This window comes from Ahaetulla prasina, chromosome 7 (genome assembly GCF_028640845.1).
Source record: "Ahaetulla prasina isolate Xishuangbanna chromosome 7, ASM2864084v1, whole genome shotgun sequence".
Classification (NCBI taxonomy): domain Eukaryota; kingdom Metazoa; phylum Chordata; class Lepidosauria; order Squamata; family Colubridae; genus Ahaetulla; species Ahaetulla prasina.
In genome coordinates, this window is record NC_080545.1 from 98,235,077 (window position 1) to 98,257,310 (window position 22,234).

At 44.3% G+C, this 22,234-nt stretch overlaps 1 protein-coding gene across 1 annotated transcript in view; it reads right to left on the minus strand.

Moving 5' to 3' along the window:
• The window catches only part of PLXNA4 (plexin A4), a 703,335-nt gene that overhangs the window by 582,879 nt on the left and 98,222 nt on the right, over positions 1-22,234 (minus strand). The window contains exon 3 of the mRNA XM_058190650.1: positions 7,339-8,616. Within this exon, the coding sequence (XP_058046633.1) occupies positions 7,339-8,616 (1,278 nt within the window). The remainder of the gene's footprint in view (positions 1-7,338; positions 8,617-22,234) is intronic.

Genomic DNA, 22,234 nt, shown 5'->3' on the forward strand with positions numbered 1-22,234 from the left:
GGGAGGGCTCATCTGTCCCCAAAGCATAAAGAGATGAGTTAATCTAGGCTCGCTTGGAGGGCAGCGGAGTTCGCTCAAAATAGCCCAGACAGAAAAGCCTCAGTCAGTGCCCCACCCGCCCCCGGGCTCCATCCTCAATCAGCAAGCTGTGTAAACTGGAATAGGAGTAAAATAAGGAATTAAGACCCAGGAATGTTTGAAAGGGGAGAGATGGGAGTGGGGGGTGGGAGGGGTAGCCAGTTAAAGGGAATAGCTAGGCGCTGTTCAAAATGTTTGCCTCTGCAGCGCCTTAAGACAAATTGGAAACATGGTTTTCCCTGCTGGCTCAAACGTATAGAGATCAACAGAGTGGACCTCCATAGTAAAAACCAGACAGATTGTGTAGTGTGCCCTATACACTAACTCGGGGTTTAAAAGACTTGGCATGACTGCATAAACATTCCAGGTAGTTATCTTAGAAAGGACAGGTACAGGGGTGGGATTCTACCGGTTCGGACTGGTTTGGGCAAACCGATAGCTCCGACGATCAGCTGACAGCGAACCGGTTCACTCCAATGATCAGCTGGCTGCAAACCGGTTTGCTCCGATGATCAGCCAGGCCTGCCCGGCTGCCCCTGCATTTTTCTACCTTTATCTTCGCAGCTGATTAGAACGGGAGAGTGGATTGCCGCACCTCAGCTGTTTTAATTCCCTAGCACTAACAGTGATTTTTTTGTTCAATTGCGTACGTGCGTGTAACACACGTCTAGCACGGGCATGCATCTGGCAAAGCACGCAATCACCGAACCAGTTGTTAAACCGGTAGGATCTCACCACTAGACAGGTAGTCCTCAACTTACAACCTTTCATTTTTTTTTTATTTTTTTGTTTGCATTTATATCCGAAGACTCAGGACGGCTTACACTATGTCAAGCAATAGTCTTCATCCATTTGTATATTATATACAAAGTCAACTTATTGCCCCCAACAATCTGGGTCCTCATTTTACCTACCTTATAAAGGATGGAAGGCTGAGTCAACCTTGGGCCTGGTGGGGCTTGAACCTGCAGTAATTGCAAGCAGCTGCTGTTAATAACAGACTGTCTTACCAGCCTGAGTCACAGAGACCCTAGTGACCATTTGAAGTTACAACGGCACTGAAAAATGTGACTTACGACCGTTGCAGCATTGCCATGGTCACGTGATCAAACTTCAGATGCTTGGCAAGGAGTTCAACCCAAAGACCTCAACCCCAATAGACCTCATTGCCCCAATGAAGTCTATTGGTGATGGGGCAAGACTAGATGTGTGGGCGGGGACACAGGTTCAATTCCCCACACAGTTGCATAATCCATCACATGGTCTTACATGGACTGACAGAATAGATGTCTTTTGATTTCTCAGTTAAAACAACGGGACCAGAGTCACCCAGACCATATATGTGACAACTGCGGAGATTTACTTAATAACCTTGGCAAAAGTCATAAAATGAGGCATGATTCCCTTAATTGTCTTGCGATGGAAATTCTGGTTCTAACTGTGTTCATAAATTGAGGATTACCTTCACCTCCCTCTTGAGAGAGAGGAAGAGAAAGAGAAAGAGAGATAAAAATGGAAAGTAAAAAAATCTAGAATTAAGAGAGTAACAGGATGGATGGATGGGTGATAGGAGAGAGGGAGAGAGATGATAGATAGACAGATAGACAGACAGACAGATATAGATAGATAGATAGATAGATAGATAGATAGATAGATAGATAGATAGATATTTATTTTTTATTTATTTATTTCTTTTATTTATTGAATTTTTATACCGCCCTTCTCCCAAGGGACTCAGATAGATAGATAGATAGATAGATAGATAGATAGATAGATAGATAGATAGATAGATAGATAGATAGATAGATAGATAGATAGACAGACAGACAGACAGACAGACAGAAAGACAGACAGACAGACAGACAGACAGACAGACAGACAGACACAGTAGATAGATGATAGATAGATGATAGATAGATAGATAGATAGATAGATAGATAGATAGATAGATAGATAGATAGATAGACACAGACAGACAGACAGACAGACAGACAGACAGAAAGACAGACAGACAGACAGACAGACAGACAGACAGACAGACAGACAGACAGATAGATAGATAGATAGATGATAGATAGATAGAAAGATAGATGATAGCTAGATAGCTGGATGGATGGATGGATGGATGGATGGATGGATGGATGGATGGATGGATGGATGGATGAATGATCCCTGTTGCTCTCTTAATTCTAGACTTTTTCGCTTTCCATTTTTAATCGAAAGAGAGTGAGTGGTAATCCTCAACTTACGACCAGAATTGCCACCAGCATTTCCACTGCAAGACAATTGACTGGATCATGCCTGATTGTAGGACATTCGCCAAGCTTATTAAGTGAATCGGCACAATCGTCCACCCGCCTTAAAGCATGCCGGCTGGGGGATTCTGGGAACTGAAGGCCCACCCATCTTTAACGGTCGAAAAAAACATTGGTTTAGCAGATTGTTTGAATCCGCCCCGAAAATCTTGGCGACCAGAAGCTTCCGAAGCTTCTAAGCTGAAAGAACTCTGTTCTGCAGGAAGCCTCTTGCCAATCTTTTGTCTCTGCAACAGTTTGTAGCAGCAGCTGCAATCTGACTCCTGCAAAAGCTGCCCCAGTTCCCAGACTCGTCTTCCCAGCTGCTGAGCCAACAGCACAGCACGGCTGAGTTGCCGACTTCTTTTTTTTCTCCTGGCTTGTTTCGTACTGTCACAGCTGCTGCCCTGAATCGGCAGCAAAGTCTTCCAACTTGTTCCTTGAAAGTTGCGGTTTGATATTTAATGCTCATTCTCTTTCCCTCTGGCTCTCGTCTCTTCCCTCCCACCCCACCCACCCCCGAAAGCCAGAATGGCAAAACACAGCAGCGATCTGTGCCTCCGATTGTTTATATTTGCTTCATGGAACTGACAAAGAAAGATGGTTTCCAGCAATAGCAATAAGCACTTAGATTTTTATACCGCGCGTCACGGTGTTTTACAGCCCTCTCTAAGCGGTTTACAGAGTCAGCCTCTTGCCCCTAACAATCTGGGTCCTCGTTTTACTGATTTTGGAAGGACGGAAGGCTGAGTCAAACTTGAGCCAGTCAGGATCGAACTCCCGGCAGTCGGCAGAGTTTGCCTGCAATACTGCAGTCTCACCACTGCGCCACCACATATAGATGATAGATAAGATAGCAGTGGCACCTGAGGGTAGAACAAGAAGCAATGGGTGGAAACTGATCAAGGAAAGAAGCAACTTAGAACTAAGGAGAAATTTCCTGACAGTTAGAACAATTAATAAGTGGAACGACTTGCCTGCAGAAGTTGTGAATGCTCCAACACTGGAAATTTTTAAGAAAATGTTGGATAACCATCTGACTGAGATGGTGTAGGGTTTCCTGCCTGGGCAGGGGGTTGGACTAGAAGGCCTCCAAGGTCCCTTCCAACTCTGTTGTTAGATTATATTATATACCACTTCACAGTGTTTTACAGCCCTCTCTAAGCGGTTGACAGAGTCAGCCTCTTGCCCCTAACAATCTGGCTCCTCATTTTACTGATTTCGGAAGAATGGAAGGCTGAGTCAACCTTGAGCCAGTCAGCATCGAACTCCAGGAAGTGGGCAGAATTAGCCTGCAATGTTACATTCTAACCACTGCGCCACCACAGATAGATAATTAGATAGCAATAGCAACAGCACTTAGACTTATATACCACTTCACAGTGCTTTACAGCCCTCTCTAAGTGTTTTAAAGAGTCAGCCTATTGTCTCCAACAATCTAGGCCTTCATTTCACTGACTTCTTAAAGACAGAAGGCTGAGTCAACCTTGAGCCGGTCAGGATCGAACTCCCAGCAGTCGGCAGAGTTTGCCTGCAATACTGCAGTCTCACCACTGCGCCACCACATATAGATGATAGATAAGATAGCAATGGAACTTATATACCACTTCACAGTGCTTTAAAGTGCCCTCTCTAAGTGTTTTACGGAGTCCGCCTCTTGCCCCCAACAATCTAGGTCCTCATTTTACCAACCTCGGAAGGATGGAAATCTCGAGTCGGTCAGGATCAAACTGCTAGCAGTTGACAGAATTTGCCTGCCGTACTGTAATCTCACTACTGTGCCACCGGGGCTCAGGTCCTAAATATGAACCAGTTGCCAAGCATCTGAATTTTGTATCATGTGACCACGGGGATGCTGGTAAGTGTGAAAATGACCGTGAGTGTGAAAAACAGTCATAACTCACTTTTTTTCAGTGCAACGCAAAATTTGAATGGTCCCAAGCTGACAGACAATATCTACAAGAGATCGGCAGACACCGACTGAGGCCAAAGCTGTAACTTGTTTAGCATTACACAAATTATACAATTTGTAGTAGCTGTCGATTTATGACCGTAATTGAGCCTGGAATGATGGTTGTAAGTCATGCCAGTTATTAAGCGGGTCATCATCACATGTCTGTGCCCAATTTTATGACTCTATTTTTTTTTTTTGCAGCGGTCATTAATTGTATGCAGCAGTCATTAAATGAATGTGGTGGCCATTAAGTGAAGGCAACAATGATTAAATGAATGAAGCAATCATTAAGTGAATAAGGTAAAGGTAAAGGTTCCCCTCGCACATACGTGCTAGTCGTTGCCGACTCTAGGGGGCGGTGCTCATCTCCGTTTCAAAGCTGAAGAGCCAGCGCTGTCCAAAGACGTCTCCGTTGTCATGTGGCCGGCATGACTCAATGCCAAAGGCGTATGGAACGCTGTTCCCTTCCCACCAAATGTGGTCCCTATTTTTTCTTCTTGCATTTTTACGTGCTTTCAAAACTGCTAGGTTGGCAGAAGCTGGGACAAGTAATGGGAGCTCACCCCATTACACAGCAGCACTAGGGATTCGAACTGCTGAGCTGCCGACCTTTCGATCAACAAGCTCAACGTCCTAGCCCCTGAGCCACTGCGTCCCTTTTCATAAGGTGAATAGCACTTAGCAATAGCATTTAGACTCACATACCGCTTTACAGCCCTCTCTAAGCATTTTAGAGTTTTATACCACTTTACAGTGTTTTACAGCCCTCTCTAAGCAGTTTACAGAGTCAACCTATTGCCTCCAACAATCTGGGTCGTCATTTTACCAACTTCTTAAGGATGGAAGGCTGAGTCAACCTTGACTCGGTCAGGATTGAACTCCTGACAGTGAGCAGTGAATTAGCCTGTAATACTATAATCTAACCACTGCACCACCACAGTTCTACCAGCTCTACAAGGTAGGCCAGAGCAAGAGATAAACTCCACAGAAGATTAAAGACTAATTTTATTTATACTAGCTAAAGCAGGGGTCTCCAACCTTGGCAACTTTAAGCCTGGCGGACTGCAACTCCCAGAATCCCCCAGCCAGCTTTGCTGGGTTGAAGTCCGCCAGGCTTAAAGTTGCCAAGGTTGGAGACCCCTGGGCTAAAGCAATGTTTCTCAATCTCATCCACTTTAAGGCATGTGGACTTCAGCTCCCAGAATTCCCCAGGCCAGTCCACTTTAAGACGTATGGACTTCGGTTCCCACAAAAATATCCCGCTATCTGAATATCGTACATCACGCAAGAAAATGATAATATTTTTATGCCGATCATGCAAAGCTTTTCCCATCTGAGGAAATCAAAATAAAGACCTTGATATGATCCATTATTCTGTTTACAATCTCGGGTCTAAAACCAATTTATTTTTGCTTTGTGTACTGTATCATCTGAGGAATCAAAGAGAGGCAGGAAGAATGAGACAATCTCTAGTGCAAAACTTGCTTTGCATCCTAACTAGATTTTTGCCGCCTGTTTTCAAACATCAGTTGGGGTTTAAAGGGATGAAATATTTAAAGAATTCTCCATATGCTTTGTTTGTCTTATTGCGTCTTTGTCTTTGGTTACTACTGCTTTGATAACAAGTGTAGTATATTGGTTAAAGCACTATTTCCAAGGGTGGGATTCTACCAGTTCGGGTGAACCAGTAGCTCCAACTACTGGATGGAGCTGGGAGCAAACCTGTTGTGACTCCGCCCCCCCGAGCCTGTCCTCATGGAGGAGGATGACTCGGAGAGTGAGGGAGAGGAGCCGACAAGGCCTCCCTCTCCAGGTCCCTCCTTCCTGGCAACGCCACAAGTGCTGGTGGAAGGCCAGGAAGAAGGTGTGTCAGAGCCCCCACAGATAGAGGATGAGGAGGATCAATCCTGGATTGACCCTAGACAGTGTCGGAAAGAGACGCTTGCGCAGCAGAGGAAGAGGCGTGGCAGGCCCAGGGAGTGCTGAGTCACTGAGCCACACCCCACAGGGGATAAAAGTGGGTGGGGTTGCCATCGGGCCCTTGTGACGGACAAAAGCTACTAAGTGTGAACTGCATCGTGTGAGCTTCAGACAGTTTTTGGATTTAAGGCTTGGATTTTTGTGAGTAACTCTTGCCCATTCTTTAGACTCCTGGTTGCTCCAGCAACGGACTCTAAACACGCTGACTCTTGATAAGAAACTTGGCTGGCACTTGGAGAGCAGCTGCCAGAACTTTCCTCTGCCAAAGGAAACCAGGCCAACTTGTAAATAAATTGCTGGCAGACATCCTTCGGCGCTTGTGTTTTCTTAGGTGAGGTGGGGGAGACAGAACAAAACCGGTTAGCTCCGACGATCAGATGAACCCACCCACCTGCCCAGGCTATTTTCCTACCTTTATCTTCTCAGCTGATTCATGCGATAGAGCGGATCGCCGCACGAATCAGCTGTGTTACTCCTCTGAAGAAACCAGGAAATTAAGATTTCTTCAAACTGTGCACGCAATCACCGAACCAGTTATTAAACCGGGTGGAACCCACCACTGACCGTTTCTCAATCTTGGCAGCTTTGAGCTGTGTGGACTCCAACTTCCAGAATTCCCTAGCCAGCATAGTGGAATTCTGGGAGCTGATGTCCAAACAACTCAAAGAGAAAGAGGAGGGGAATGAGGAGAAGGATTGTGGCATCTTTGGTGCTCTCTGAGCTTGCTTGTTTTCTTGCAGACATTTCATTACCCAACTAGGTAACATCATCAGTGCTAGAGGGGGTGAAGTTTATAAACCACCAAGCTCAAGGACCCCACAAGAGCGACTAAATCAGGAGTCAAACTGCTACGGATATTTGTACAAATAAAATATCCATATTCCAGAGAAGCTCTTTCTTAAATATTTCTCCCAACTCACAAAACCCACTCGTCACCAACCTCCCCCTAAATCTGGGCTTTAATTTTTAGTTCTTTGAGCCCTGTCACCCAATTAAAATGATTTTGGTAATCTAGCCAGAATTGAGACATACTGCGCCACTGCAATGAATATCCTTCACTTTGAGCCAAGCCAAATCCAGCGTGCCTTCTCCCCTGTAGCAGGACTGCAACCGATCCTTGATCCGATCGTTGATCTTCTTCAGGAGAAAGATGCAAAGGGCTGACTCATCCAAGGATTTCATCTTCCTCTTTTGCCCCTTGGAGAAGACCGTGAAGAGGACATCGTCCTCTGGCAGGATCCCCAAAGATCTAGCCAAGATGGATCCCGCCTTTGATAAATAGGCGGCTTGCAACAACCGGTATTCTACCCCGTTCTTTTCGCAGCCAATGGGCAGCTCAACGTACGAGTTGAAGGCTGTGTCTTCTTTACAAAGGCGGACCAGTTTTGAGGTGTAGACTTGCTCCTTGGTGGTAGAACCTGATGGAGAAATCATTTCAGGCTGGAGGGTCAAAAAATAGACAAAATTACCACTGCTGAAGCCATAGATATAATAGATATCAAAGTCGGGGATGATGGTGAACGTATCCGATGGGATCTTGATCATGGAAGCCACAAACTCGTCGTGGAAAACGTAGGCAAACATTCCTTCCGCTTCCGAATTTTTGGGGAGCTTCCGACTAGAGATGGTGGGGAAGTACTCAGGCTTCCCGTCGACCGCCGTGGCAATGAACAGCTTGTCATCCATGTTGTTGTAAGAAACAATGACTCCGTACACGGAACCGCTCTCGTTCACCCCGGAAAGGTAGTGCTCCTTATTGTGGAAGGGCTCCCCAAGTTTAAATAGATCATCCAATCTCAAGAGTTTACAGATCCCCTGGTATAAACTGCCACAAGCGATCAACCTGTTCTCTTTGTAATCAATCAGCAACATCTTGTTGATGTTGTTGGTGGATATCAATGGTTCACTGCAAGGCTGGACCAGCCTGGGAGGATAACATTTGGGGTTATCGATATCCGGACCTGTCTCGTGACGGGCCTCCACTACCAGGTCGCTGGAGAGCTTGTAGATCCAGTTGATAGCCCCCAAGTAAATAGATCCTTTCCTTTTGTCGACCACTAAGTGATTGAAGGAGATCTCGGTGGCTTCCGAGGAGAAGGTCAAGAAAGGTTTCTTTGGGTGAGAGGTCAGTTGCCTAGTGGCTGAAGATGGCCCCACAGTGCAGAAGACAAGATGCAAGCCAAGGCAGGTCCATCTCCACATGTCTCCCGACATGATGACCAAAAGTATTTTTGTATTCCTAATTTGGAAGCGTGGTGGTGAACAACGAACGAGGTGTTCCAGAGTGCAGATCCCTGGGTACTGCTTATCCTAAGGGAAAAGAAGAAAAACAGAGAGCCCATTACTGAAAAGCATTTCCTTCCCCTCTTATTCAGACCTTCAAGAGGGGTGCCATAATTCAAGAAAGCTGACTTATCCTTGGCCAAAAGGGAGAAGGAAGACATCGTAAACCAGAAAAAGCAAACACTTTGACTCATGTCAAAACAGCAGAAAGGGACTCAGCATTATATCTTCCCAACCACCTTCTCCAACCTGGTTCCTCAACAGATGTCTGGGACTTTGGTTCTCAGACTTGCAACATGGCTAGGATGGTTGGCTCTTGAAGGCCTGCATATTGGAGAATGTTGGATAAAACAGTTGATATGTGATTAAGGCACCAGGCTAGAAAGCGGGAGACCATAAGTTCTAGTCCCTTAGGCACAAAAGCCAACTGAGTGATTTTGGGCCAATCACTAGGACACTGTGAATTCTAGTCCCACTTTAAGCATGGAAACCAAGTGGCTGACTTTGGGTCAGTCACCAGGAGACAGTGAGTTCTACTCCTGCCTTAGGCGTGAAAGCTGACTGGATGACTCACCAGAAGACGGTGAGTTGTAGTCCTATCTTGGGCATGAAAGCTGACTGGGTGATTTTGGATAAATCAAAATCCATGCCACTAACGTAACAACTGCAGTGATTCACTTAACAACTGTGGCAAGGAAGGTCACAAAATGCAGAAAAGCTCATTTAACAACTGTCACACTTAACAATGGAAATTTTGGGCTCAATTATGGTCCTAAGTCGAGGACTACGGAATAAGGAAACCTCGAGAAGTTGTTGCTCTGCGTCTCCGTCTTTTTGGGAAACCCACAGCCAAAGCGCAGCATCTCACCCAAATCCCGACAGCTCGTATCTGATGAATGATGAAATTACATTGTCTCCCTCCAAAGATTTGTGGGGAGGGGGGGGTGGAGAGGAAAGAAGGATAATGGGAGCGCAACGCAAATCAACCCCCAGAACACAAAAAGATAAAATGGGAGCTGAAATGAAGCCGGAGGCTCAGGATTCTGCCAGTTTTTGTCGATTCAAAATTCAATCCGGCTTAAAACTACAGCCAAGATTGGGGCTGTAAAGACTTGGCTGAAACATGGAGATGAGTTGCAAATTCCCACGAACGCACCCAGACACACGTCCTGAGAGATTTTACTTTGTATTTCTGCATGTTTTACCGTGCCTCGAGTTTTCAGGGCTTTCTTTATTATTATTATTATTATTATTCTATTTTCTCCCCCAAAGCAAAAGCTTCAAAGTTCCACGTTCTGCTTCCCGGAAAAATCTGGAGGAAAACAAAAAGCCTTAAAGACGCGAGAAGAACTTTATCCCTGCTTGGATAAACAAGTGTTTCCCTCCTTAATCTTATGCCTTTTGGGAAGATTTGCATGTTTTCATTGTCCTCACGTCTCTAAGTGAAGTTAGTCGCCGTTGTTTTTAAAAAAAAAAAAAAACAAGGCCTGGCTGCGGGTATAAACAAGGAAAGAAACAAAAGAAGGCAGGGAAAATCAAATTAAGGTTTAGGAGCTTGAATGTATAATGGCTAAAATTAAATTGGAGAGCTGTATTGTGGGAAGCCAGCCATTTTTTCTTCATGTCTTCTGTGTGGGAATTGCTCAGCGGCTGTCCCGTCGGTGAAGTCGGAGACATTGACACAAACTTGTGTCTTTTCTATAAATATAGATATATTTAACGTTTAAATTGACAACAGTCTTTGTCATCATCCAGAAAAGGAAGAACCCAAGACAATCAGGAGCACAGCGACATCATCATCATCATGAGGTAGATTTTTACAGTATACGGAACACAAAGAAGAAAAAAACGGGAATTGTGAGGGAATTGCGCAGCAGCTCTCCCGTCGGTGAAGTCGGAGACATTGACACAAACTTGTGTCTTTTCTATAAATATAGATATATTTAACGTTTAAATTGACAACAGTCTTTGTCATCATCCAGAAAAGGAAGAACCCAAGACAGTCAGGAGCACAGCGACATCCTCACCATCATGAGGTAAATTTTTACAGTATACAGAACACAAAGAAGAAAAAGGCGGGAAAAAGGGGAAACTCCCCCTTTAGACCCACAGCAGCCAATCAGACCGTAGATTGCCTCATGCACGAGTCAGCGCTCTCTAACTAATCAACTACAATTTTGTGTGCTCTGGCTTCTAATACACTTTACTCCGCCAAGTACTAAATTCAATATCTTAACATGTTCACACTTAGTTACGTACTTCATTTAGACTCTGCCATGATGATTTGTATAAATAACTCATTTATATACCTAACAATCCTTCTCCCTCTTGTTTTCCCCACAAGAAACAGCGTGTGGTGGTTTGGGCTGAGGGAAAGGGAAAGAGAGCGAGAGTGAGAGTGAGAGTGAGAGAGAGAGAGAGAGAGAGAGAGAGGGAAAGACTGGCCCAAAATCACTAAGCTGGCTTTAAAAAAAATTTTTTATTTATTTATTTTTTGTCACAACATCATATAAAAAGGATTATAGTATATGAACATATATATGAGTAAATATTAAGAGGTATAAGCATCAATATATATATAGGCTTTCATGTCTAAGGTGGCACTAGAACTCACCAACTCCTGGTGATTGGCCCAAAGTCACCCAGGCGGCTTTCATGCCTAAGAACTAGAACTAACCATCACCTGCTGAATCTTCCAGCCAGTTTTCATGCATAATCTGTGACTAGAACTCACTGTGTCTTGGTGATCGCCCCAAAATCACCCAATCAGATTTCATACCTAGCTAGAACTCACAATCTCCTGGCGAATGGCCCAATGTCTCCCAGCGAGTTTTCATGCTTAATGCATGACTAGAACTCATCATCTCTTGGTGATTGGTCCAAAGTCACCCAGACGGCTTTCATGCCTAAGGCAGCGCTAGAACTCACTGTCTTCTGATGATTGGCCCAAAGTCTCCCAACACGTCTTCATGCCTAAGGCGGGACTAGAACTCATCGTGTCTTGGTGATTGGCTCAAAGACACCCAGTCAGATTCATACCTAAGGCGGAACTAGAACTCACCGTCTCCTGGTGAATGGCCCAAAGTCAGCCAACTTTCATGGTTTAGGCAGGACTAGAATTCACAAACTCCTGGTAAATGGCCCAAAGTCACCCACCAGCTTTCATGCCTAAGGCGGGAATAGAACTCATCTTTCCTTTAAAGGAGAAAGTCTCCTATCTCCTTTAAAGATATTACCACACCTTAAAGTTAAAGGTAAAGGTTCCCCTCGCACATATGTGCTAATCATTCCCAACTCTAGGGGGCGGTGCTCATCTCCGTTTCAAAGCCGAAGAGCCAGCGCTGTCTGAAGACATCTCCATGGTCATGTGGCCGGCATGACTCAACGCCAAAGGCGCACGGAACGCTGTTACCTTCCCACCAAAGGTGGTCCCTATTTTTCTACTTGCATTTTTTACGTGCTTTCGAACTGCTAGGTTGGCAGAAGCTGGGACAAGTAATGGGAGCTCACCCCATTACAAGGCAGCACTAGGGATTCGAACTGCTGAACTGCCGACCTTTTGATCGACAAGCTCAGCGTCTTAGCCACTGAGCCACCGTGTCCCCTACACCTTACCAACCACACCCTATGCAGGTTCAAAAATAGAGCATGCTGGGATAGAACAAGTCTTTTTCCTCCTAGCTGGATACCACCTTTGATCTAACTTTTCATAATGTGACCATGGGGATGCTACAACGGTCATGTGAAAAACGGCCCTAAGTCACTTTTTTCAGTGCTGTTGTAACTTCAACGGTCACTCAGCAAACTGTTGTAAGTCAAGGACTATCTCTACTTTCAGTGTTAGGTCTCCAATGTTGTCTATCTCCTTTCTTCTAGAGCTGCACTCAAGGACAGCAGAGAAAGAAAGAGAGAAGCAGTTTCCTTAAGCGAGATGCCGACTTAAGCAAACAGATCCAGCTGCCTAGCAATTCAGCCCAAGATCAGCTCACAATCCTCTTTAATCTCTGCAAAACATTTTCTTCTCCCCGCCCCCACCCCCTTCTCTGGCTTCTTTTAATAAATCCTGATTACCACTGACAGGGATTCTTGCAACCCACACAGGGATAGAAAGAGGGCAAAGAAGTAGAGGCAAGACAAACGGTTGTTTAAACAATTACAGGTCTGTTGTGATCCAGGCCCGAGTTAGGTAGTAGGAAACTCAGTCAGTGTGAAAACAAACTTTATTCGAACAGCTGAGAATTACTCCATTCTCAGCATAGTTCAACTAAATTAAAGCAAATTTCTCCGCATACAAATTCCTCAGTCCTATCACCAACCTTGGTCCAATTAGGCGAACTGCTAAAGGCCTTTCTTAGCAAAAGTTCAGAAGACGCCGATGCAAAACAAAATTCAACAAGACAAAGCTATCAACGTTGTTTTCCGGCAAAGAGCTCAAACGCCGTTGCTGGTCTTTTAAGCCTTATGGGAGGGGCCAATCATCTCTTGGCCTTACTCCCGAGTCGTCCTCTTTGCTTGAGCTGCTCTTGCCTTCTGGCAGCTCTTCTCATGCATGCATTAGGAACAGGCTCCTCCTGTTCCTCTGCCTCACTACTGTCAGCCTCTGGAGGCTCTGGAGTCCGCACCTCACTCCCCGATGGCCCTGGCCCCACCTCAGCCTCCGACGCAGAGCCCTCATCCGGGCCTTCCTCAGCCTCCTTGCTGTCTGACTCCATTGCCAGCTCCGCAGGCTGCTGGCGGACCACAAAAAAGTCGTCCTCAACTTACGAATACAATTGACTTCAAAATTACTGTTGTTCAGCAAGACAGTTGTTAAGTGAGTGTTGCTCCCTTTTTACAACCTTTCTTGCCAGGGTTGTTAAGCGAATCGCTCCAGCTGTTACAGGTAGGAATGTGCACCTCCCTACGCTTTGGATACTTCTGGATTGAAAGATTCCTTTAACTTGCACCCATTTTAATCTGGTACTTGATATTGTAGATTTTATGTTGTGTGCGATGCCTTATTTCAATTGTGATGCTTCTGACACCGTTGGCAGAAATATCCATCTGATTCAGGTCCAAGCTGGGAGAAAGATATTGGAAACATGGAGGCTGATTGGAAAGATGGTTTAATGATAAAGCGGAACCACCAAGCACATGGTTCTCTGGTGCAGCTGACCGCATGGAGTTGAGAGTAGAGGGTATTTATACCTTCTCTTGGGCTTTGCACTTGAGCTTCCTGTTCCCGTGCGAGAACATGGATTCTATTGGCTGTTGTCAGACTCCAGTGGGGCCATGTACAAATCCTAGGAGTTTGTCTGAACTAAGTTTGGTTGAGGTTTCTGAGGGGGATGCAAAGAAGGGGCTTGTTGGGCATTTCCTATTGTGGCTGACGGCTAATCCTACCTTTGTTGGATCTTGGATGAGGATATTTGCTTATGAATAGAGCTATCTATCTCTTTATTTCTTAAGTGCCGACATCTGCTGAGGGCTATTAAGAAAGATGGGGGCTGCTTCCCAAGAGCATGTTTCTCCACTTCTCATCCAGCCAAATATAATATTCTGCCTTTTTAATATTTCTCGAAATGTTTCATTCTTCTAGGAGAAGGGTGGGTGCTAGCTTTCTACAAATAAACAAACTGCAGCCGTTAAGTTAGTCACACGGTTGTTAAGCGGATCTGGCTTTCCCCATTGACTTTGCTTGTCAGAAGGTCGCAAAAGGAGATCACATGACCTGGGACGCTATACCTCTTATAAGTATGAGACAGTTGCCAAGCGTCTAAATTTTGATCACGTGACCATGGGGATCATTCAAACAGTTCAGCCTGGTTCGCCCGAACCAGTAGCGGAAATTGTGGATGGGTCAGAACGCATGTAGCAAACTGGTAGTAACATAATCTGAAACCCACAGCTGCAACAGTCATAAGTGTGAGAAAGAGTCGCAAGTCACTTTTTTCAGGGCTGTTGTAACTCCAAACGGTCACTAAACGAATGGCTGTAAACCAAGAACCGCTTGTGACGAACATAAAGTGAGCTGACAATTCAGAAATTTCGCCTTTCTGAATTGGCTTTGCTGGCTGCTGCACGGCTCTAAAGAAAACGAAATATTCTTTTGAAAAAGAAAAAAAAAATAGCAGCTTAGTAGTACGAGAAGGAAACGAAGAAACCAGGAAAGAGAATTCTTGCTTGCAGTTAATGAGAAATGTCACGCCTCCTTTCCTTTTTCCTGAGAAAACTGCCTCTCCTCCTCCCTGCGTTCTCCTCTTGCGATCCAGAATTATAAACAGAAACGGTATAAGAAAACTGTCCAATAAACAGTTTACATTTATGTTGACAGTGGTCTCTTGCGGCCAAACACACTCTGGTGAGAGTGACAGATTACAGCAGTGTTTCTCAACCTTGGCAACTTTAAGACGTCTGGACCTCAACTCCCACAATTCCCCAGGGGCAATCCTGGGAGTTAAAGTTCAGACCTCTTAAAGTTGCCAAAGTTGAGAAACACAAAATATAGCACATAGCGTGGGTGGAGCTGTAGACTTTCAGAACAAGCATGGCCAACTGAACAGTGCTCCGTGATAGCAGAGCTAACAATACGACAACAAAGACTAAGAAACTGGTAGGTAAACAGGTTCCTTAGAATCTCTCCAGATAAGGTGAAGATGTCGTGTCCCACTCCGACGACGACGACTGGGTCTAGGAAGTCCGTATCAAGTGTGGCAACGAAGCCTCTGCAGCTTGTCAAATTCCTTTGAGGCTTCTCGGGGCAGGCAGGAGTCCAAATTGTGACTTCAACGATAGCAGCAAACTAGATGAGACTTTGCTTGACTCAAGGTTGGAATGCCAAAAGCAGGTCCTTTATATAGGCTGTGGGGTGTGGCTCCATGACTCAGCATTTATCCAGGCCTGCCCCTCCCTTCCTTTTGCTGGCGTCGCCTCTCAGATCTCCGGAAGCGAGGATCCTCCCACTGTGAATTCTCTTCAGCTGGATCTGCTGTCATAATTCCAGCACGTGGCTGGCTTCCAGCTCACACGCTGTAGGAGTGAGGTTTTTCAGGTCTGTTTGTTCATTCCTGGAATCCTCTCCGGGCATGGGGCCAGGGCCAGGGGCTGGAGGCACGACAGGCCGTTCATCTTCATTATCAGACTCAGAGTCTGATAACAGGCCCAGGTGTAGACAGGAGGGGCCTGGCTGAGGAGAGGAGGCAGGACGAGGCACAACAGAAGACAGGAGATTGCCCGCAAGTGCTCTGGATGACTGCTCCACACAAGGAGACTGCAGGGCAGCAGTTTTCCACAGGTTTGAGTGCCAAGTGAATGACAGAATTAGCCATATAAATTTGTTTAATAAATAATATTACCATATACTGTCAGGGCATGCGGTTTTTATGTTGTGGAGTTATGATATTGCAAGCTGCCTGGAGTGACTCCGGGGTGAAATGCTCCTGGTTCAGACTGGATTGCCCAATCCGGTAGCGATGGCAGCGGGTGGTTCGGAGAACCGGTGGCAAAAATCCCTGCCCCCCCCAATGCCAAGCTGTGCCGCGCGATCATCAGAGGTTTTTTTTTACATCATCATCATCATCATCATCATCATCATCATCATCATCATCATCATCATAATATCAGAGTTGGAAGGGACCTTGAAGGTCTTCTAGTCCAACCCCCTGCCCAGGCAGGAAACCTGACACCATTTCAGACAAACGGCTATCCAACATTTTCTTAAAAATTTCCAATGTTGGAGCATTCACAACTTCTGCAGGCAAGTTGTTCCACTGATTAATTGTTCTAACTGTCAGGAAATTTCTCCTTAGTTCTAAGTTGCTTCTCTCCTTGATTAGTTTCCACCCATTGCTTCTTGTCCTGCCATCAGGTACTTTGGAGAAGAGTTTGACTCTCTCTTCTTTGTGGCCAATATCCTGAGATATTGGAACACTGCTATTATGTCTCCCCTAGTCCTTCTTTTCATTAAACTAGGCATACCTAGTTCCTGCAACCGTTCTTCATATGTTTTAGCCTCCAGTCCCCTAATCATCTTTGTTGCTCTTCTCTGCACTCTTTCTAGAGTCTCAGCATCTTTTTTACATCGTCGTGACCAAAACTGAATGCAGTATTCCAAGTGTGGCCTTACCAAGGCATTATAAAGTGGTATTAACACTTCACGTGATCTTGATTCTATCCCTCCATTGATGCAGCCCAGAACTGTGTTGGCTTTTTTGGCAGCTGCTGCACACGGCTGGCTCATATCTAAATGGTTGTCCACTAGGACTCCAAGATCCCTCTCACAGTTACTACTATTGAGCAAGTACGACAATCCCAGCTGAGTTGCCTGATCGTCAGAGGCTTTTTTTCTTTTAAAAGCAAAAAAAATGCTCAGCTGGGATTGTCAGAGCCTTTTAAAAGCATTTTTTTACAACTTCTTCGGCCGAAGAGGTTGTAGAGAAAATGCTTTTAAAAGTTAAAAAAAAGGCGGCCACGCCCACCCAGTCACATTACCCTCCCCCACCAAGCCACGCCCACAGAACCGGTAGTAACAAATTTTACATTTCACCGCTGTTGGAGTACTCTGTGTGAGTTAGGCAATTATATAAATTTGGTAAGTAAGTAAATAAATAAATATAAATAAATAAATATTTTGCTCACAACCACAGCTGAGACTGTTAAATGGCATTAAGTTTGCATACCTCACTTTCTAATCACCTTCACAACTTGCCTATTAATTGAATCTTAATTCTTAATTTAATTCATCTTGAAGCTATTAGCCACCTTCACAATGACAAGTTTGAAAAGTTTTTGAGTGGTGAGTTTATCTTCAGTGCTGAACAAAAGAAAAAGTAATTATAAGCTTAAGAATTTACAGAATATGAAATAAGCAGCAAAAAAAAAACACCTCTAAATTTGGATATTGATCTAAGAAAGTTAGCAGTGGATTAAGGGTCCAGATATTTTTGGAATATTGACTTTTACTGTATGATTTTGGAATTAATTATAGCAAATAAACAGCTTGTCGTGGGAAAGATATTTATTTTGGTTGTTGTAAGTCATAACAAAATGACATAAAACAATGATTTTAGAAACTGGACACTAAAGATTCACAGCAGAAAATAAATATGCTTGTACTTGACAGTTAATACTGAGATTTGCAATATGACACAAAATGTTTAAACCTCAGAAATATTAAAGGAGATCTTTGAAGAATGGAACCAGAAATTAATAATTACAATGCCAATATTAACAGTAATGATGTCTGATTCTGTGGCTCTGTTATGTCTCAGAGATTTAATGAAGGAATGACAGATGTGGAACAAATGTTATCTAACAAGACAGAAGAAGTATCGAAAGTGGAAACTACAAACAAGAATTATTTGGAAAAGAATCGTTTACTGGCTACAAAAAGAAGAAAATAAACTGGGCAAAGTTTAAAAATGAAAAGGGAAACACACATGCTAAATCAAAATAAAGGCCTGGCAAAATGTTTTCGTATGGGCGAAAGGACGCTTGTTAAAATTTTGAAAGATTTTGAAAAAAGGAGCAAACAAAAAAATGAAAATAAATCAACTTCTACCAGTAGGAGATTATTTCAAGGGATTAAAGATTGTTGGAAGAAGAAGGAAAGATTATAAAGTTGGTTTATTTGATCAAGGTTAGAAGAGATGTCTTATCTCTCACAACCCTGGTGAAGAGGCTAAACTAGTAACCAGGAATCCATAAATTCTGGGTGATGGAGGAGGAGGAGGAGGAGGAGGAGGAGGAGGAGGAGGAGGAGGAGGAGGAGGAGGAGGAGGAGGAGGAGGAGGAGGAGGAGGAGGAGGAAGATGATCTGAGATACAAGCATCAAACTATCTTTAGCAAACTTTCCTCCATCTGATGCTCTTCAAATGTTCTATCCTCAGCTCCTGTAATCCAAACATCGCACTATCAAAGGATTCGGGCAAGCCCAAAACATCTGGAAACAGTAGAACTAAAGAGGCTAGTTGCAAAACCTAGTTCAAATGCAGAAAGACAGGCAAATACATTTTCTAACTGAACTCAGCTAAGACGCTGTCCCAGAGCACATAAAGAGTCCATTCTCCTCTTTGGCCACACCTGAAACATCTGCTTGGTTGGCAGCAACTAGCATCCAGCTACCATGACCTACTCCAAATGCTGGCTCAGCATTCAGGGAACTGACACCCAGCACAGCTGGAGGGCGCCAGGTTGGGGGAAGGACGAGATGAAGATGCCCGTCTATCAGTTCTTCCTTGCCACAGATCAGATGCTCCGGCTGTCGTACGTCATGTAAACAGTCGTAGAGCTCTTCAACTAGGCTGCAAACATCTGTTTGATTGGCGGCAATTAGCAGACAATGAAGCGAAGTTGATACGGCTGGTTTTGGCATCTCTAACCACTGGAGAAGGGGAAAACAGGGTTCGGGCCAGCTTTGTCCACAACCCTAACTGGCAAGTTTTGTAACACACCCACATGGACAGTATCCAGAGGGAAACAACAGATGTATTTGTTTAGGCTGTGACTATCATCGGGATAGGGTTGGGGATGCGGTAGCTCAGTGGCTAAGACGCTGAGCTTGTCGATCAAAAGGTCGGCAGTTCAGCGGTTCGAATCCCTAGTGTTCACATAATGGGGTGAGCTCCCGTGATTTGTCCCAGCTTCTGCCAACCTAGCAGTTCGAAAGCACGTAAAAAATGCAAGTAGAAAAAAATAGGGACCACCTTTGGTGGGAAGGGAAGAGCGTTCCGTGCGCCTTTGGCGTTGAGTCATGCCGGCCACATGACCACGGAGACGTCTTTGGACAGAGCGCTGGGTCTTCGGCTTTGAAACGGAGATGAGCACTGCCCCCTAGAGTTGGCAACGACTAACACATCTGTGCGAGGGGAACTTTTACCTTTTTATCATCGGGATGCAAAAGTCATTGAATATGAATTTTACGAGCTGGACTTACCCGTGAAAGACAATGGGACATAAGCAAAGCTGGTTTAGGTTTCACCTTTACCGGTTTACTTATTTATTTATATCCTACCTGTATTATTTTTACAGATAACTCAACGAACATCTCCAACACACCTTCCTTTTCAGAGGTAGGTTTCACCTAATTTTACCACCGGTTCGCTGCGCATCGAAAATGTGAGCGCGCACACATGTGCCTGGCCTTCCGCGCATGCACTTTGCTCATGCGCGCAGCTTGCAGGTCGCCACTGCTGGTTTTCCCGAACTGGCTGAATACTACCACTGTAATAGTAACAGAGTTGAAAGGCACCCTTGGAGGTCATCTAGTCCAACCCCCTGCTAATGCAGGAGACCTATACTAGGGGATTCGAACTTATGACCTTTCTGATCGACAAGCTCAGTGTCTTAGCCACTTGAGCCAGCTGAATACTTGTTCCTCTTTCTCCTTTTCCCCTCAACATTGTGGAATGAACTACCTATGGGACTACGCATACTCCCTGACCTCCGGACCTTTAAGCGCGAGCTTAAAGACTTTCTTATTTTATCGAGCAGGGCTGGCCTAAAGGAAATTTTAATGGGGTTTTATAGGGTTTTTATAATTTTATTCTATTATTTTCAACTTTTAGCCAAATTAAATTAGATTTTTAGTGATATATGGTTTTAAATTGCTGTGTTACTGTTTTTATTTTGGCTGTACACCGCCCTGAGTCTTCGGAGAAGGGCGGTATAAAAATATAAATAATAAATAAATAAATAAATAACAACAATCCTGTGAGGTGGGTTGGGATGAGAGAGAGGGACTGGCCCAAAATCACCCAGCCAGCTTTCGTGGCCTAGGTGAGACTAGAACTCACCAGAGCCCATAAGTTATGTTGCTAAGTGAGAAACTTGCTAAGTGAGTTTTGCCCCGTTTTATGACTTTTCTAGCCACATTGATTAAGTGAAATACTGCAGTTATTAAATTGGTAAATTAATATGGTTGTTATAAGTGAATCTGGGTTCCCCATTGTCATAAGGTCGCAAAAGGTAATCACATGACCCTGGGACGCTGCATCTGACATAAATATGAGCCGGCTGTCAAGCATCCGAATGCTGCAATGGTCGTTACATGTGAGAAAATTGTCATAAGTCACTTTTTTCAGTACCGTTGTTGCAACTTCGAATGGTCATTAAACAAACTGTTGTAGGTAAAGGACTACCTGAACTTCCTCCTCCTATTTTTGAGCTAACATTTTTGGTCTCCTACAATCCTGCTCTGGACTTCAACCTGAAGAAGTAAACTTTAGCAGGTGCTGTGAACTTGCACGTGAAGAGACAAAAAAAGAAAGAAGGAAGGAAGGAAGGAAGGATGAATGGATGGAAGGAAGGAAGGAAGGAAAGAAGGAAGGACGGAAGGAAAGGAAAGTAGAGAGACAGACAGATAGACAGATAGATAGACAGACAGACAGACAGATAGGGATATGGATAGGGATATGGATATGGATAGAAATAGGGATAGGGATAGGGATAGGGATAGGGATAGGGAGGGAGAGAGAGAGAGATAAGAGAGAGACAAAGACATAGATATATAGAGAAATAAGAGAAAGAGAGAGAGAGAGATGTAGGTAGGTAGAGAGATAGATATATAGAGAGATAAGATATATAGATATATATATATATATATAGAGAGAGAGAGAGAGAGAGAAGGAGGGAGGGAGGGAGAGAGAGAGAGATAAGAGATAAGAGAGAGAGACAGACATATAGAGAGAGAGGAGAGAGAGAGAGAGAGAGATAAGAGATAGAGAGAGACAGACATATAGAGAGAGAGAGAGAGAGAGAGAGAGAGAGGTAAGAGATAGATAGATGATAGATAGATAGATGTAGGTAGGTGGGGAGAGAGAGAAACAGATAGATACAGAGAGAGATGAGAGAGAGAAAGAGAGGGAGAAATCAAGAAATAGAGATAGATAGATAGATGATAGATAGATAGATAGATAGATAGATAGATAGATAGATAGATAGATAGATAGATAGGTAGGTAGGTAGGTAGGTAGGAGGAGAGAGAGAGAGAAACAGATAGATACAGAAAGAGAGAAGAGAGAGAAAGAGAGGGAGAAATAGAGAAAGATAGATAGATAGATAGATAGATAGATAGATAGATAGATAGATAGATAGATAGATAGATAGGTAGGTAGGTAGGTAGGTAGGTAGGTAGGTAGGTGTAGGTAGGTAGGTAGGGGGAGAGAGAGAGAAACAGATAGATACAGAGAGAGATAAGAGAGAGAAAGAGAGGGAGAAATAGATAAATAGAGATAGATAGATAGATAGATAGATAGATAGATAGATAGATAGATAGATAGATAGATAGATAGATAGACAGACAGACAGACAGACAGACAGACAGATAGATTCCAGAATCCCTCCTTTGACCCAATGCAGCAGAAATGCTCCTTCCTAACATCAGATCAAAGAAACAGGGGTTAAGCACAAGTGGCCTGTTTGATTCATCTCCCAGTTCTCTTGATGAAATCCATTTCCCAAAGATCGTCAGGTTCTCTGTTAGGTGGATCACTGACGCATGCAGAAAGCCAGAATTCAGAACGAAGGACGTGAACCTTGATCTCACTGTCAAAGAATCGGGAAGGAAGTTGCTTTGGCTGACTCAAGCCCACCCATCATTCCCGGTTGCTTCGTCCATCTGGCACTACAGTTGCCATGAATCATCGTAGGGATGACGGTTCCTGGAATA